Genomic DNA, 15,347 nt, shown 5'->3' with positions numbered 1-15,347 from the left:
CAAAATAAATGTAGAATTTCAATATTGCACCATTTATCAGAGCCAAATCTATTTCAGTATTGATTTACATTTATCGGACGTGTTTGAAATGTTTATGATATTATTTTGTTCAATATCCTTTGAAGGACACAGATGTCATGTCCATTTGGTTGTTATACAACATTTTTACATAGAATTCATGAAATTAAGTTCATAAAATAGAGATCTTGCCTGCGTATTTATTTCATCTCAAACTTTGCTGCATGCATTTTGATACTCATCTGTTTCAGATATCCTTGAGAAGTTGTTGTGCCAGGAAAACAGAGTGCTGGAGCACTGGACACAACGCAAGAAGAGGCTCGATCAGTGCCAGCAGTACATTCTGTTTGAGCGTTCGGCCAAGCAGGCAATCGAGTGGATCCATGACACGGGCGAGATCTATCTGTCTACTCACACCAACGTGGGTCAGAGCAAGGAGGAGACGGAAACTCTTCTGTTTGAACATAACGTGTTCAAGGGCACGGCAAAGGTACTATATTTCCAAGTACATTCTGTTGATTATGGGTGAATGTCTTGATAGAATTTTTTTATCTGTAGAATGTTAGTGTGTTAGTTAAGGATGTAGGAATTTTTATAACGGAGAGATTCATGCTTAAAACTTTGCATACCGTGTAGTGATTTAGAATATAAAATAAGTAAACAAACACACTATTAACACTATAAAATGACACTACTGCCATACACGTTTCAACCTCAAGAGGTCATCATCAGTGGCGTCAAGGAAATTAATTCATTTAATCAAATGATTTAAACTGGATTTAGAAATAAATAAGGTGTTACGCAAAAGTATTTCTAAATCCAGTTTAAACCATTTGATTATATGAATTAATTTCCTTGACGCCACCGATGATGACCTCTTGAGGTTGAAACGCGTATGGCAATAGTGTCCTTTTTATAGTGTTAATAGTTGTTTGTTTACTGATTTTATATTGAGATTCATGCTGTTTGTTAGTATTAGTAAGGTGAACAAATGAAGGATGCTGGAATGGGCTGGACATGTGGCATGCAGAGGTTGATGAAAAATTGTGGTCAGAAAATATCGAGAGAAAACAACGCTGGGAGACGCAGGCGTAGGTAGGCCTCTACATTATTATTTCTTCTTTTAGGAAACTAGAGAGCGCGTGAAGCTCCTTATTCAACTAGCAGACAGTCTTGTTGAGAAAGGGCATGCGCATGCTGGTACCATCAAACAGTGGGTGGCCGCCGTGGACAACCGATACAAAGACTTCAGCTCTCGAATGGACAAGTACCGGTGAGTACCACGTATGATGTGCGGCCTTAGCTTGTACCCCGGCACGTTGAAATACTTATGAAATTGTCATCGGAGTGGGACCAGCATCATGAGTTCTTGGTGGTTGCTGTGTCAAAAATAAATGCAACGTAGAAACATTTGAATGTGTGTAATTTTCCTAATTGGTGTCCAAAATATTTTGTTTTGAACATTTTTCATTATAGGGAAGACAAGTTAAAAAGGAGATCTGGAAGCTATTATGCATCATTTTTTGGCTTGTAGGTGGCGGTCAAAATAATTATTTTGAGTGCATTGCTAATTCATTCTTTGACTTAAACACTCATACTAACATAATCACGTTATGAGACATCCTAAGGAGTAAACATAAACAAACTTCATTGTTCAAACTTGTACCATTTTCAAAGTAATGATTATGTGAGTAGTCGGATTGTAGGTCGTCAATGCTCTGTCGTTACTTTGCAGCTCACAGCTTGAAGGATCATTAGGAATTCAAGCCGAGGGCGAGAGCAGGCAGGATCTCTCGATTGATCGAAATTCAGATCCGTTATTGGAAACTAAGTTGAAAGATGCTGCAAACAAGGAACTGAAAGAGTTGAATGAAGAGAAGAGGAAATCAGCACGTAGAAAAGAGTGAGTTTTCTACATTGCTGTATCACTTGCAGAAATTGAAGATTGTTACTTGAGAAATATGATCTGACATAAGGAGGACTTGGAACAACCTGACACATTTTAATCTCCCGTTGCTGATATTGTGGGATTTACCGGGTTGAAAAATCTGTAGGTGCTTGTATGATTTTGTTTCTGCTTTCAAAAGGAAATATGTAATTAGAAGTATATGTCATAATGAATATAATGTGGGAGTTTTATAGATGAAGCGACACCATTACTAAAAGCAGCGACCTAAAATTGGTCATAAAGAGAATTTATTGGAAAATGATTGCTTAGGAGAACATGAATTGAACAGGAAAGATTTTACTGTTCATTTTGTTTCAACAGTCAGTGTACTGATTGAGCTGTTCCAACTCGTAATTTAGCGTACAAGGGATCCGAGATTTATCTAGTGTGACAGCATCGAGCAATAGTGAACGTTAATAGTGCAGAAGGGGTCAGCTGAGTTGGAACTCTTTCTTTTGTTTAGGTTTATTATGGCAGAGCTCTTACAGACAGAACGAACATACGTGAAGGATCTGGAAACGTGCATAAAATTCTTCTTGGATGAAATGCGTTCAGGTAGCGCAAATGTACCAGCACCGTTGCAGGGAAAGGAGGATGTCATATTTGGCAACATGGAGGAGATATATGATTTTCACAACGACGTTTTCCTCCGGGAATTGGAGAAATATGAGACTATGCCGGAGGACGTTGGTCATTGTTTTGTTACTTGGGTAAGTGCGCACATATCGACCAAGGGACATAATTGGTAATTATGTGTTTTCATGAATATGTATGTCTTAGATAACTTTTACGCGCACAAGGGCTGTTCTTGTGGAGGATTGTGATGAAGGTAGCTGATCGACCTTGTTTTAAATTTTAGTGGGTGATGATGACACATCTGATGTTATGTTTTGATTACTGACCACTACTGAGCGTCATTATTTCATATGTAAAAGTACCGTGATTTAATAATTTCAGGTCTGAAGCTCTTATTTTTAAAGCATTAATTTCTTTCAGGACTGGAAAGTGATCTTCAAAAACACTAGATAAGCAAATGAACTTGGTCTAAATCGCATTGTGTAGAAAAATAGTGACACTAAGTGTAAAACTGATTATTTATAATTAAATGACATAATATAACTATAAACTTTGTTTTCGCTAAGATGAACCAAGTGCTGGGTCAGAGATAAATGCCCAAATTTATGCCAAAAGTAGTGAACATGTGTTCCCATTTTCGTATCACTCTTGATTAAAATACAGACCAACAAACATTGACATTATTTAACAGCATTTTCATCGTGTCGTTTGCGCAGGCGCAGAAGTTTGACATGTACGTAAAATACTGTAAGAACAAGCCTGAATCAAACTCTTTGCTGGTGCAACATGGAGGCTCTTTTTTTGAGGAGCTTCAGAAGAAGCACAAGGTAGAGCACCCGATTGCAGCGTATCTTATAAAGCCTGTTCAGCGCATCACCAAGTATCAACTGCTGCTTAAGGATCTTCAGTCCTGCTGTGAAGAGGGACAGGGTGAAATAAAAGTGAGTTGATTTTCTCTTTCTAGCGGCTTTTGTTTAAGCTTCCTTGACTGTCTTCTATTTTAGTATTAAAGGTGATAGTGTACTTCTTCTGTCCCGCGCCGTAGCCGCGCGGTCTGAGGCGTCATGCTTCGGACCGGCGATACGGAATGCGCGCTGGTTCGAGTCTCGGGGGAGAAGAAATTTTCTCATGAGCTTTCGACCGGTGTATGGGACCGGTGCCAACCCAGCATCGTGAGGAAATTGGGTAGCGTAGTCCGGTCGGGAAAGCTAGCAATGGCTGGGGGTTCGTCGTGCTGACCACACGTCACTCTGTATCTGGTTGGATGATCGTTCACCTCTGCTTAGGCATGTGAACGTGAGGCCAGCAGTCAAGCTAGTCGGCTTTGGCTCTCTGGAGCTGTTTCGCCACGGATTTAATTTAATTAATTTAATGTGTACTTCTTCTATGGCTCTCCGGTCCGTATTCGGTCCACGACCTCCTCAATTCTCCTCTTCCATTCGGTCCTCTGTTAGGTCCGTCTGTCCGAGGCTTTGATCGAGGTCTCGAAACATCTTCCTTTTTACGGTGCGAGGTTGTTAGCCTTGCGACCAACCCCCAACCTGGAGGACCAGGGTACCTGTCTTAGTCTGACCTCTCCCCCTCGACCAATCTGGCTAGGGAGGCCCTACCAGTAGCTCTTGGGGTCACTGAGGTACTCGAGCCCCACCACCATGACAAGGTGCAGGTACCATTAAGTGGGGGGTAGTGTACTGCAGCAACAAGTTGGCAGAATTTTATGAGATATTAAAGATAATTTAGGCCTTTCAGTAAAATGGCCCTTTAAATGAATTAATGTGAATTAAACTTCTACATGGTATCAATTCCTCATATCAGGTTTCATAAAATCTGTGGATCTGAAGGTACTAGAAATCTTGGGTGTAATCATTCTTCATTAACCTAATAACTGTTCTTTCATATCACAATTTTATTATGAATACAAAAGTTTGCGCGATAAAGAGCCGAAAGAATTCGCCGAAGGTGGTTTAAATAACAGTACTCGTTTTGCAGGATGGCCTGGAAGTAATGCTAAATGTACCGAAGAAAGCAAATGACGCGATGCATCTTTCACTGCTGGATGGCTGTGATGTGACTCTCGACAAACTGGGGGAAGTTATCCTGCAAGATACATTCCACGTGTGGGATCCGAAACAGATAATTCGGAAGGGTCGCGAGCGACATATCTTCCTCTTTGAACTTTATCTTCTGTTCAGTAAAGAGGTCAAGGATTCAAGTGGCAAAGCCAAGTATCTTTACAAGAACAAACTTATGGTAAGTTCTGGAAATATCGTACTTATTTATTTACAGGAACAAACAGTTCTTTAGCATTAGCAGTTGTAATAAATATTTATTTATTTATTTCTGTTTCTTCCGCAGACATCTGAGCTGGGCGTTACTGAACACATTGAGGGTGATGAATGTAAGTTTGCCGTTTGGACTGGGAGAGCCCCCATTTCCGATTACAGAATTGTACTGAAGGTTAGTTCCGAGTTAAAATTGTACAATTAATCATTTTATTTGAAGTCTTTGATTGAGAGACCTTGAAATGCACAGCTTCTATTTCATTCTGTCATTTTAATATGTTGTGAAAAAGCAATTTTTCTTACTGGTGAATTATTTTATTGTCGCGCCGTCGTCTTAGGTGCGTGATTGTCAGTTTCAGTCAGAATTAGGAATTTCAGTTTAAAGTGTCTGAAATGTCCATTATCCCATTCAGAATTCCAACCTAGGGCAGTTGAATCTAGTCGGCACCCGCACGTCCTCTGTGATATAAATTTAAATACTGACTAATTGATAAAAAATTGTTTGCTGATGTTTTTATTCGTCGTTCTGGAAGTTTTGTAGGTATCAGGACCACATTTCAGGCACTGAACGACTTATTTTTCTAGGCATCGTCTCTTGACGGAAAGCAGACGTGGGTGAAGAAGCTGCGTGAAGTTATCCAAGAGACGTACTTCAGTACAGCACTGCCGCTCAGTATGCCAAAGAGTCCGGCTAAACTGAAGGCTGGCAGTCAGCGCTCCAGCAGGTAGGCCTCCTTAAGTAGGAATTATGAAGTGCGTGTTTATCCAAAGCCATACATAATTACATTTTCCTTAACTTTAGATGCGTGTAGCCGCGGAACGCGTTCAATTGCCATCTAAGAGATATATATATATTCTTTATTTGCTCTATATTTGGGAAGTCCCAGGTTCAAATCTTGACCCAGATCCTCGCTGCCCTCACTTGCGATTTCTTGTATTTACTCTGTCTCGAAACCACGGAGTCTGTTTTTGAGGAGTTCACCATTCACTTGTTTCAAAAGTTCTTTACGAAGTTGAGATAGTCTGCGTGAAACTCGTTTGAGTTGCCTGGCTCATTATGGTGCCGTAATAACCTCGTCAGTATCGAGACATCGGAGAGGAGGCGAGAGAAGGGATGAAAGTCATTATGTTGTGTGCCGTATAACCTTGGATGATATGATCTAATTACTGCTGGCAGAATTAGGTGCTGAACAGCTTAATGGAAATAAGGAGTCGCACCTCCCAGGTTTTTATGGAATCCTTTGAATTATAAACTAGTATGCTGATCAATGACCGTCACGGTGGTCTAGCGGTTAGAACGCTGGCCTTGTAATACTGGGGTCTCGGGTTTGATTCCCGGCGGTGCCCGAATTTATAACTTGTGTTGGGCAAGGCCGTGGTCTAGGCAACACAGAGTTTTCCTCCGTGGCATCCCAACAATTACTCCATTCACACACAGAAGAAGGCAATGGCAAACCACTTCTGGATCATCTGCCAAGAACGTATATGAACAGGTCCCAGTCCGAGAAAAGGATGGAAGGATCCTGTTCATATGGACCTGTCGTCAGACAGAACACTAAATAATAATAAGATGAGGTGGTCTAGCGGTTAGAACGCTGGCCTTGTAATCCTGGGGTCTAGGGTTCGATTCCCGGCGGTGCCGGAATTTATAACTTGTGTTGGGCAAGGCCGTGGTCTAGGCAACACGGAGTTTTCCTCCGTGGCATCCCAACAATTACTCCATTCACACACAGAAGAAGGCAATGGCAAACCACTTCTGGATCATCTGCCAAGAACGTATATGAACAGGTCCCAGTCCGAGAAAAGGATGGAAGGATCCTGTTCATATGGACCTGTCGTCAGACAGAACACTAAATAATAATAAGATGAGGTGGTCTAGCGGTTAGAACGCTGGCCTTGTAATCCTGGGGTCTAGGGTTCGATTCCCGGCGGTGCCGGAATTTATAACTTGTGTTGGGCAAGGCCGTGGTCTAGGCAACACGGAGTTTTCCTCCGTGGCATCCCAACAATTACTCCATTCACACACAGAAGAAGGCAATGGCAAACCACTTCTGGATCATCTGCCAAGAACGTATATGAACAGGTCCCAGTCCGAGAAAAGGATGGAAGGATCCTGTTCATATGGACCTGTCGTCAGACAGAACACTAAATAATAATAAGATGAGGTGGTCTAGCGGTTAGAACGCTGGCCTTGTAATCTTGGGGTCTCGGGTTCGATTCCCGACGGTGCCCGAATTTATAACTTGTGTTGGGCAAGGCCGTGGTCTAGGCAACACGGAGTTTTCCTCCGTGGCATCCCAACAGTTACTCTATTCACACACAGAAGAAGGCAATGGCAAACCACTTCTGGATCATCTGCCAAGAACGTATATGAACAGGTCCCAGTCCGAGAAAAGGATGGAAGGATCCTGTTCATAATGTCGCCAACTTCCTGTAAAGGAGGCGGCGTAATAAAGAAGAAGAAGATGTTTTATCTGAAGCACCCAAATTTGTCCTCTTTTAGGGATATGGATGATTCTGCGTCGCTGGACGAGAGTGTGGAAAACCTGGACCGTGGTTCTTTGGCGTCCTTCGGCTCGGGCAACACCACCGACTCCGACAAGGTAGGGAGTACACACCTTTCATTGAGACTCGTGTAATTCTTAATCAGTCCTTGGCATTATGACTAGTGCAGAATTTCACGTTAGGCGATTGAGTTATCGACTAGAAAAGAACGTCGTAGAACTCGGACGCTCTGAGGTTCACCAAAAAGAAATGAATGACATCCATGGCTTGAGTGAGATTCGAACCCACGGTCCCAGACCGCGCGGCCAATGCGGACCCTGAATTAAGTATATTACATTTTATATTTTAATGTAACATATTTTTATTATAGCTTTTGAGTAATTTTTTGTCATTATACAAGATTGTTTTAGCTTGACAATTGCCCATTTATCACATGGATTATAGCGATGGCTGACATTTCCCTTTATTTTGTTACCGATACTGAAGTGGATTCAGAAATTTCATGACGTAACAGGTCTTGTGTTCTGTTGTATAAATGTCTGAGTGCCAAAATACATGCTGTTGATCCATTAACTTTATTGCTGCGCAATTAAGAGATCTTCGGGCTCGGTTAAAACCAAATTTCTCCATTTTTGCACCTGATGCATGATGGATTATGCGTTTTCTTCTCGTGTCGCTACTGCGTCGATACATAAATGGAAGATTAAGTTGCAGCTTATGTGAAATTCTCATAGTAATATTCACAGATAACTCTTTAATATGCGGTGTAAGTGGTAAGTAAAATAAGTGTTTGGGTGGGAAATTTACTTTTTTTGTTTTATTGGTAACAATTATTTATTTTAATCCGTCTTATCACAATATTTAAAATAGTTAAAATTTCTTATAATTAAGATAATAAAATATCATTGATGTTCCATATCGATTGATCGATTTACATTTCGGAATGTAAATCGATCAATCGATATGGAACATCAATGATCCCGGAACTATTCTGGGAAACAGGACGAGAATCAGCTTCAAGAATGGTTCTCTGATACCGAAACTGTGGAATATTTACATTTCTTTGCCAAGATAACGGGGTATTTCTAATGTCCCTTTCAGGCGACTTAAGTTCCTTGAAACCAAGGCCGCAGAAACTTATTTACGTCCAGCTAACTGCCCTTGAGAACCTCAGAATTATCACCTGTTTGTGAAAGCGTCTTTGTGTTCTGTGAAAGTCGCACGTATGTGCCGTGTTCTCGCACATTCTAACTCCCTGGTACACTCAGATTGTCTACGACTGTTCTGTTGTGTAAATGAACGGTTGTTCTAACGTATTTGGGTTTTTTTTCTGAACCAGTTGAATTCAATCCGCATCTCTCTGTAAGATTAATTTCAGTGTCATCTTTTCATATCACATACGACGACCTCGTTATTCGGTACAGTGTTCAATAAAACACAGTTCTATAAAAAGCAAAGTAAGACCTTTAACCTTCGCGTTGTATTAATCCATATTGAATATGTTAACAGTATTATTGATTCAAAACGGAAGGCATTAAGTGTTTGACCGCATAGGAATGTTTGTAGGATAAGGAACTTGCAAATGTAATAAATAACTCAGAAACCAGTCTCTCTCTTATTACGTGTCACGAGACACCGGGCAGGGTAGAACGCCGGGTTCTTCGGCAACTTCTCCGACACCAACGCTTAGAGGGTTGCCCGTTCTCAGCGGCGGTTCCGTTTCACAGCCTTCTTGATGCCTGTTCCGAGATTCGTGTCACGTGCCGAATCTAAGCAGCGCTGAGAAAAAATCCATATGATGACTTGTTAAAACAGAGCTTCGAACTGAACACTTTATGGATGAAAAATAAACCGATGCCATTTAGAAGGAAATATCTATCTGCTCCCAAATATAGATTGTCATGAAAATATTCCTCCTCCAACTTACTCTCAGCACTACTATCACAAAAACAGATTTTCTGTCCGAAAAATAAACCATGTCCGTGTTGGTTCAGTTGTTCCAAATTAATCTGGAAGTGTGTTTTGATACATCGAAGTTAACGTGATTTCGAAAATGTATCTTCTTTTGAAAGTCATCGATGCTAGAAAAATAATTTATCCAGAAATTCAACCAATGAAAGGGCGATACTGTTCCAGTCATTTGTCATCATAATTTTGTTTCATCTTTGAGTTTTATGTGGTCGTGTTTTCTCATACATTTTTGTGTTTTGTTACTTTCATTATCCTTTGTGGTTACTGGCCACGTGACACTGCCTTGAAGATTCCAGTAGAAAATCAATGGCATCTCTATGAGAAATGAGTGCCTCTGTCACTCATTGCCTTACCCGACCATTGGTTGTCTGTGCTGGGCTGTCAAAGGGTTTCGATTCATCGGTACGTGTCGGTCAGTTCCGCATTTTGAAAAAAACTTGAATAGTAATGCATAGACTTAAATATATTTTTGTTCTTAACTTCAGAGGCCTGGGTGTAGATGGGAGGAATGTTCTTAAAATGTTATTCGGTTGCTGAGTAACGCAGGGGGTAATTTTAAATGGTTATGACGATTTGTTACACTTGGGATTACTAAATTCCTGGACTCTGTCCGTCGCCCGGTATTCCGAAGAACACGACGTTTCGGAAACTGGGTCTTTTCTGTCCTCAGGTGTAAAGGGGCTCCAGTGACCGAGGTTAGCGCTTTCTGAGTAAGTGCCCCTTTCCCCATTTGACCCTGAGGACGGAAACAGACCCAGTTTCCGAAACGTCGTGTTCTTTGGAATACTAGGCGACGGACAGAGTCCAGGAATTTAGTAATCCCGAACGCGGGGGTTGCAAACATTCTTCCATTATTTGTAAACCATGATGACGTCAATATAACAAGACAAATGAGTTTTCTTTGGCGTTCTTCGACGTTTCGGAGCCGACGCTGTCCGACGCCGTAAACACTGTCTCCAGTCGGTGTGTTGTTGCCTTGTTCGGTGCTGTCTTGTGAGGATACGAATTTCTAAATTGTTCACGAACGGAAGCAGACGATTTTGATTCCAAGTAGTGTTCTAGAATGAACACAGGCTCTAGTCGTGGATTCATCATGTTCGCTTATGCACAGTTTTTGCGCAACTGTTTTGAGCAACGGCCTTACAAGAACCTTCTTAAGAATGACTGTTTCGTGTAGTAGTTATTATTATTATTATTATCCCATCTCTTCACCACTTTATGGGGTATGTACTTTCATGTGCCCGAGACAGACCTTGTCCCTAAGGTACATAGGGCAGCAGGTATTTCCGGGATACATTTTGTTTTTAATATGTATTACATGTATTATATTATTTTATTTTACGACAGCATCTTTCGAATGATGTATGAAGTTCCCAAAATTGCAGTTTTCTGAAGTTCCCTGACGTCGTGTTCGCCCGGGATGTTGGCCAAATATTTCCTGAGCGACCTGGAGACAGTTCCTGTTGCCCCTATAACTACTGGAATTATTTTTGCTTGAATTATTATTATTATTATAATCATTATTAATGGTGTTATAACTACAAATATCGAGCAAGGCTTTAAAAACCAGGCACCCCTGTCTTTGTTCAGCAACCGATGGAAGTTGCGAAGTTCTGCGTTGGAATAGGCTTAATACAGATCTGAAGTCAACGGTGTACCCAGTGGGTTGGCATGGGAACAGATTGTGCAAGTCGCACACGCGAATGTATTTTAACAAGTTGAAAATTCCATTTAGCATCAAAGGAAATAAACGAATGTTTCGAGTTTTTCCGCTTACGACTTTTAATTTTAATTACGCTCGTTATTGGTGTTAAGTTTATGCAGTGTTGAGACAGAGAGTCAGAAGAAAACGTTTTCTGGTCCAGAACGAAGCCATCAAAATTCAGGTAGAACTGCCTAACCGACAGTGTTTTTAGGTATGATCTGAGGTTCTCAGGGCTGAGAGTTTGAATGTGTTGTAGCGCCGTGTAGTCTTTTAGAAGTTCACCGACGTTTCGGAGGTTCTTGCTGCCTCCATCATCAGGGCGATTTTCTCATACCTGACAAAACAAGAACTAGAGCACGTGGAGATGAATCTTTTATTATCTTGTATCGCAGAGTTGAGTAATGTTTTGTGTTACTTATTATTTTTAGTTAACTTGTCTAGCGGTTAGAACGCTGGCCTTGTAATCCTGGGGTCTCGGGTTCGATTCACGGCGGTGCCCGAGTTTATAACTTGTGTTGGGTAAGGCCGTGGTCTAGGCAACACGGAGTTTTCCTCCGTGGCATCCCAACAAGTACTCCATTCACACACAGAAGAAGGCAATGGCAAACCACTTCTGGATCATCTGCCAAGAACGTATATGAACAGGTCCCAGTCCGAGAAAAGGATGGAAGGATCCTGTTCATATGGACCTGTCGTCAGACAGAACACTAAATAATAATAAGATGAGGTGGTCTAGCGGTTAGAACGCTGGCCTTGTAATCCTGGGGTCTCGGGTTCGATTCACGGCGGTGCCCGAGTTTATAACTTGTGTTGGGTAAGGCCGTGGTCTAGGCAACACGGAGTTTTCCTCCGTGGCATCCCAACAAGTACTCCATTCACACACAGAAGAAGGCAATGGCAAACCACTTCTGGATCATCTGCCAAGAACGTATATGAACAGGTCCCAGTCCGAGAAAAGGATGGACGGATCCTGTTCATATGGACCTGTCGTCAGACAGAACACTAATAATAATAATAATAATAAACGAGTTTTTAAACATTTTTGGTTTCTTTCGCGTATGTCTGAGTGCCTCAGTCAGCAGGCAAGTCTGACGTCTCTAGCTAGCAGCGTGGACATAAAGTCTTCAGAACAGGGAAGCTGTGTGTTTGTGTAAATAGAACTAAACTTGTGATGGGGTATAGTAATAGTTTGCAGGGCTGATAAATTATCGGTGCATGGAGTCTAGTCTCGTCTCTTTGCACTGGCGATGTGGGATTCTATCATGCAGTATTTACATTCCAGTAATTTAGTATCTGGGTGGGATCTGCACTGTTTTCCTTGTTTGATAATGGCAAGGAATAATGCTTCGGTTTGTTTATCCACTATTATCATTAACCCTTTGACGCACGAAGCTCCATCTGAATACTATTTACAAAATTAAAATCCTTGCCTCAGAGAAAACACAAGTCTATTATAATAGCTCGGTTGTTGGCGGCTGTGGAAGGAAATGTTCATTGCTTATTCAGTGAATGATACGAAATCGATAAATACACTCTGTGGGAAAAGTGAATTGTAATTGAATGTTAAAGCAAGTGGTTTATGTCGTAATGACTTCGCTTCAGAGGGTTGAGGGAACTCCATAGGAATGTTCTTAAGTGTGATGGTATTAATATTAATGTAATATAGTAATTGTATGTGATTATTATTTATTTCTGTGAAATGCTTCGTCCGTTCAATATTTGTGATTTAACAACAGAAATATTTTTGTAAGACTTGAGGTTCTCACAGCGGTGAATATGAAGATTTCTGTCTTCTGGGTTATTGCGCTGTGTAGTCTGGTCGATGTTAACCAACGTTTCAGAGGTCATACTGCCTCCGTCTTCAGGGCGATGAGTATGAAGATTTCTGTCTTCTGGGTTGTTGCGCTGTGTAGTCTGGTCGATGTTTACCAACGTTTCAGAGGTCATACTGCCTCCGTCATCAGGGCGATGAGTATGAAGATTTCTGTCTTCTGGGTTGTTGCGCTGTGTAGTCTGGTCGATGTTTACCAACGTTTCAGAGGTCATACTGCCTCCGTCATCAGGGCGATGACCTAATTCAAGGTACTATCCCAGCATCTGCCTGGAGGGACTGAGGAAAATCACGGAAAAAACCCAGTCAGAATAGTCGAGATTTCAACTTTGGGACCTCCCACGACGTTCGGGCTTATTGCTGTATTTGCTGATTCCATCATCAAGGCGATCGCTGTGATTGGTGTAGGAATTGTTCATTTCTCAAATCTTCACGCTGTCTGTGTTCAGAAACACGTTTCGTTTTGTGATTCAGTCGTGTTATAAGTTCCCCCCCCCCCACACACACACACACACTTTCGTGTCCTCCTTGTTCTTCAGTCTTTCGAACAAGACAATTTTGGTTTGTGTCTGCACCGAGATGCTTGTTCGGATTGAGAATTCAGTCGGGCAAAGTAACTGATGCCCTCTCCCCATAATCTAGTCGCGTTCTGCACAGTCACATGCAAGCATTCGTGTGCTGAATAATAAGAAACTCGCCCTCGTGTTCTGAGTTCATAAACGGGATGTATTGAATTTGCAGTTTTCATTAGTTTACTGTAATTGGCGGAGAGGTGATTGGACAGGGTTCCGTGGCATTGAATCGAGAAACTATGTTTTGTTTGACATCTAAAATTGTACGTTGTATTTTACGTGTAAATATTCAAAAGGGATGATTTTGGAACGCTACTTCAGCTGACCTTTAAAGGAACAGAGCGTATTGAGAACTGCGCCTCGTAAAATGGGATTCCATGTGAGCTGTCAGGTTCTCAGGGCAGCGAGTATGAAGATTAATGTCTTCAGCGGTATTACGGCATGTAGTCTGGTAGAAGTCTACCGACGTTTCAGAGGTTCTTGCTGTCTCGATCACCACTCGTACTCTTAATAACATGCTATTGGTATGTGGTGACAAATTCTGATGCCTAAAAACTTTTAGTTGCAAAGCATGAAGGGACGATACCAGTTGGAAGACATACGTAGGTGGGAGGATAATATTAAAATGGGTATTTAATAGGATGGGAGAGTTTGAAGTGGTTTTACCTGGCTTAGGATAGAGACTGGTAGCTGGCTGTTGTGAACTCGGCAATGATCCTTCGGGTTTCGTAAATGGCGGTTACTAGCTGAGCGACCATTAGCTTCTAAAGAATGATTTTTGGTCAGGAGTTGAATAAATTATTATTTCATTGCAGTTTATAGCAGTAATATCCACCATGTAAATGTTGGTATAAATACACGCTCAATTTTCTGATTTTTTTATACTCGTGTATGCAGACGTGCGTCATTTAATAGTACAGGCTTAATTTCATGTGGCGCATAGTATCCTATATAATGTAAAATATTTATATATATATATATATATATATATATATACGTTTTTTAACTCCGATATTTGTAAATGAAGTAATGTTCTGTGAATGGGGTATAATTATGAATACAACTAATTTACTGCCGTGTGTTTGTTAACGCAAATAGTGTCATAAATTCCGAACGATATCTGAATGGATAGAATAGAACTTTACACACGTGAGCTTCCGTCTTGCCCTGACAGTTAGGCATCACTCCATGAACACGTATGGAGCTTTTCTGACCTTGGCATCAGATGGATGTGAGTAATCAGCTGTACTCGTCGGCCGCGTTTAGCCGCGGGGAAGGCGCCTCTGGTACGAATTGGGTAGGAGGCTGGTTGGATCCGAGAGCCTTTCTGAACGCAGTAGTGACGACAAGAGAATTGTTGCCTCTCTGCCTTGAATCGAACCTGATGAACCGAATTGCCACTACACTGACTCAGCTGCGTAGATATTCCAGTAGGAAGGAAATCGATGCCAACCGTTGGTTATGGATGGGGTGAGGGGAAAGGCTATGAACGGTGTCCACCCGTCTCTAATTATGTGTACGTGGTATACTGTCCTGTAACATCAGCCTGAAGCACTGGCTTCTGTAACTTTAAATTCTTTATTCCAAGGTCATTTAAATATTTCGTGTCCGAAAGTTTATCATACGCCTGATCATTCGACACACAGACTTATCGTTGAATATCATAGACAAAACTATGCCTCTGTATAAACTTTCAAGTCAGAGAGCATACGAAACTCGTGTTGTTAAAGTTTTATGTTGTTTGTTTTTGTTATTTTTTTATATGTTTGTTTAAATTTGCACATGGAAATATAAAGTCTCGTATTGAAATTCATACTCACATATTTTAACCTGGAACTACGTGTTAGAACGCTGGCCTTGTAATCCTGAGGTCTCGGGTTCGATTCCCGGCGGTGCCCGTATTTATAACTTGTGTTGGGCAAGGCCGTGGTCTAGGCAA

At 41.3% G+C, this 15,347-nt stretch overlaps 1 protein-coding gene across 8 annotated transcripts in view; it reads left to right on the top strand.

The window, feature by feature from the left end:
• Positions 1-15,347, top strand: part of trio (trio Rho guanine nucleotide exchange factor) — a 323,028-nt gene that overhangs the window by 190,947 nt on the left and 116,734 nt on the right. For all 8 annotated transcript variants that reach the window (XM_087346228.1, XM_087346225.1, XM_087346223.1 and 5 more), the window contains 9 exons: positions 270-508; positions 1,146-1,291; positions 1,754-1,921; positions 2,430-2,676; positions 3,259-3,483; positions 4,532-4,792; positions 4,898-4,999; positions 5,410-5,549; positions 7,328-7,427. In XM_087346228.1, coding sequence (XP_087202354.1) covers positions 270-508; positions 1,146-1,291; positions 1,754-1,921; positions 2,430-2,676; positions 3,259-3,483; positions 4,532-4,792; positions 4,898-4,999; positions 5,410-5,549; positions 7,328-7,427 — 1,628 coding nt within the window. The remainder of the gene's footprint in view (positions 1-269; positions 509-1,145; positions 1,292-1,753; positions 1,922-2,429; positions 2,677-3,258; positions 3,484-4,531; positions 4,793-4,897; positions 5,000-5,409; positions 5,550-7,327; positions 7,428-15,347) is intronic.

The sequence above is a fragment of the Zootermopsis nevadensis genome, unplaced genomic scaffold, assembly GCF_977971745.1.
Source record: "Zootermopsis nevadensis isolate Lab colony 2312 unplaced genomic scaffold, Znev_1.0 Znev_ptg000010l, whole genome shotgun sequence".
NCBI lineage: Eukaryota > Metazoa > Arthropoda > Insecta > Blattodea > Termopsidae > Zootermopsis > Zootermopsis nevadensis.
The sequence above is the reverse complement of the archived record's forward strand: the minus strand, read 5'-3'. Positions and strand labels throughout refer to the sequence as shown.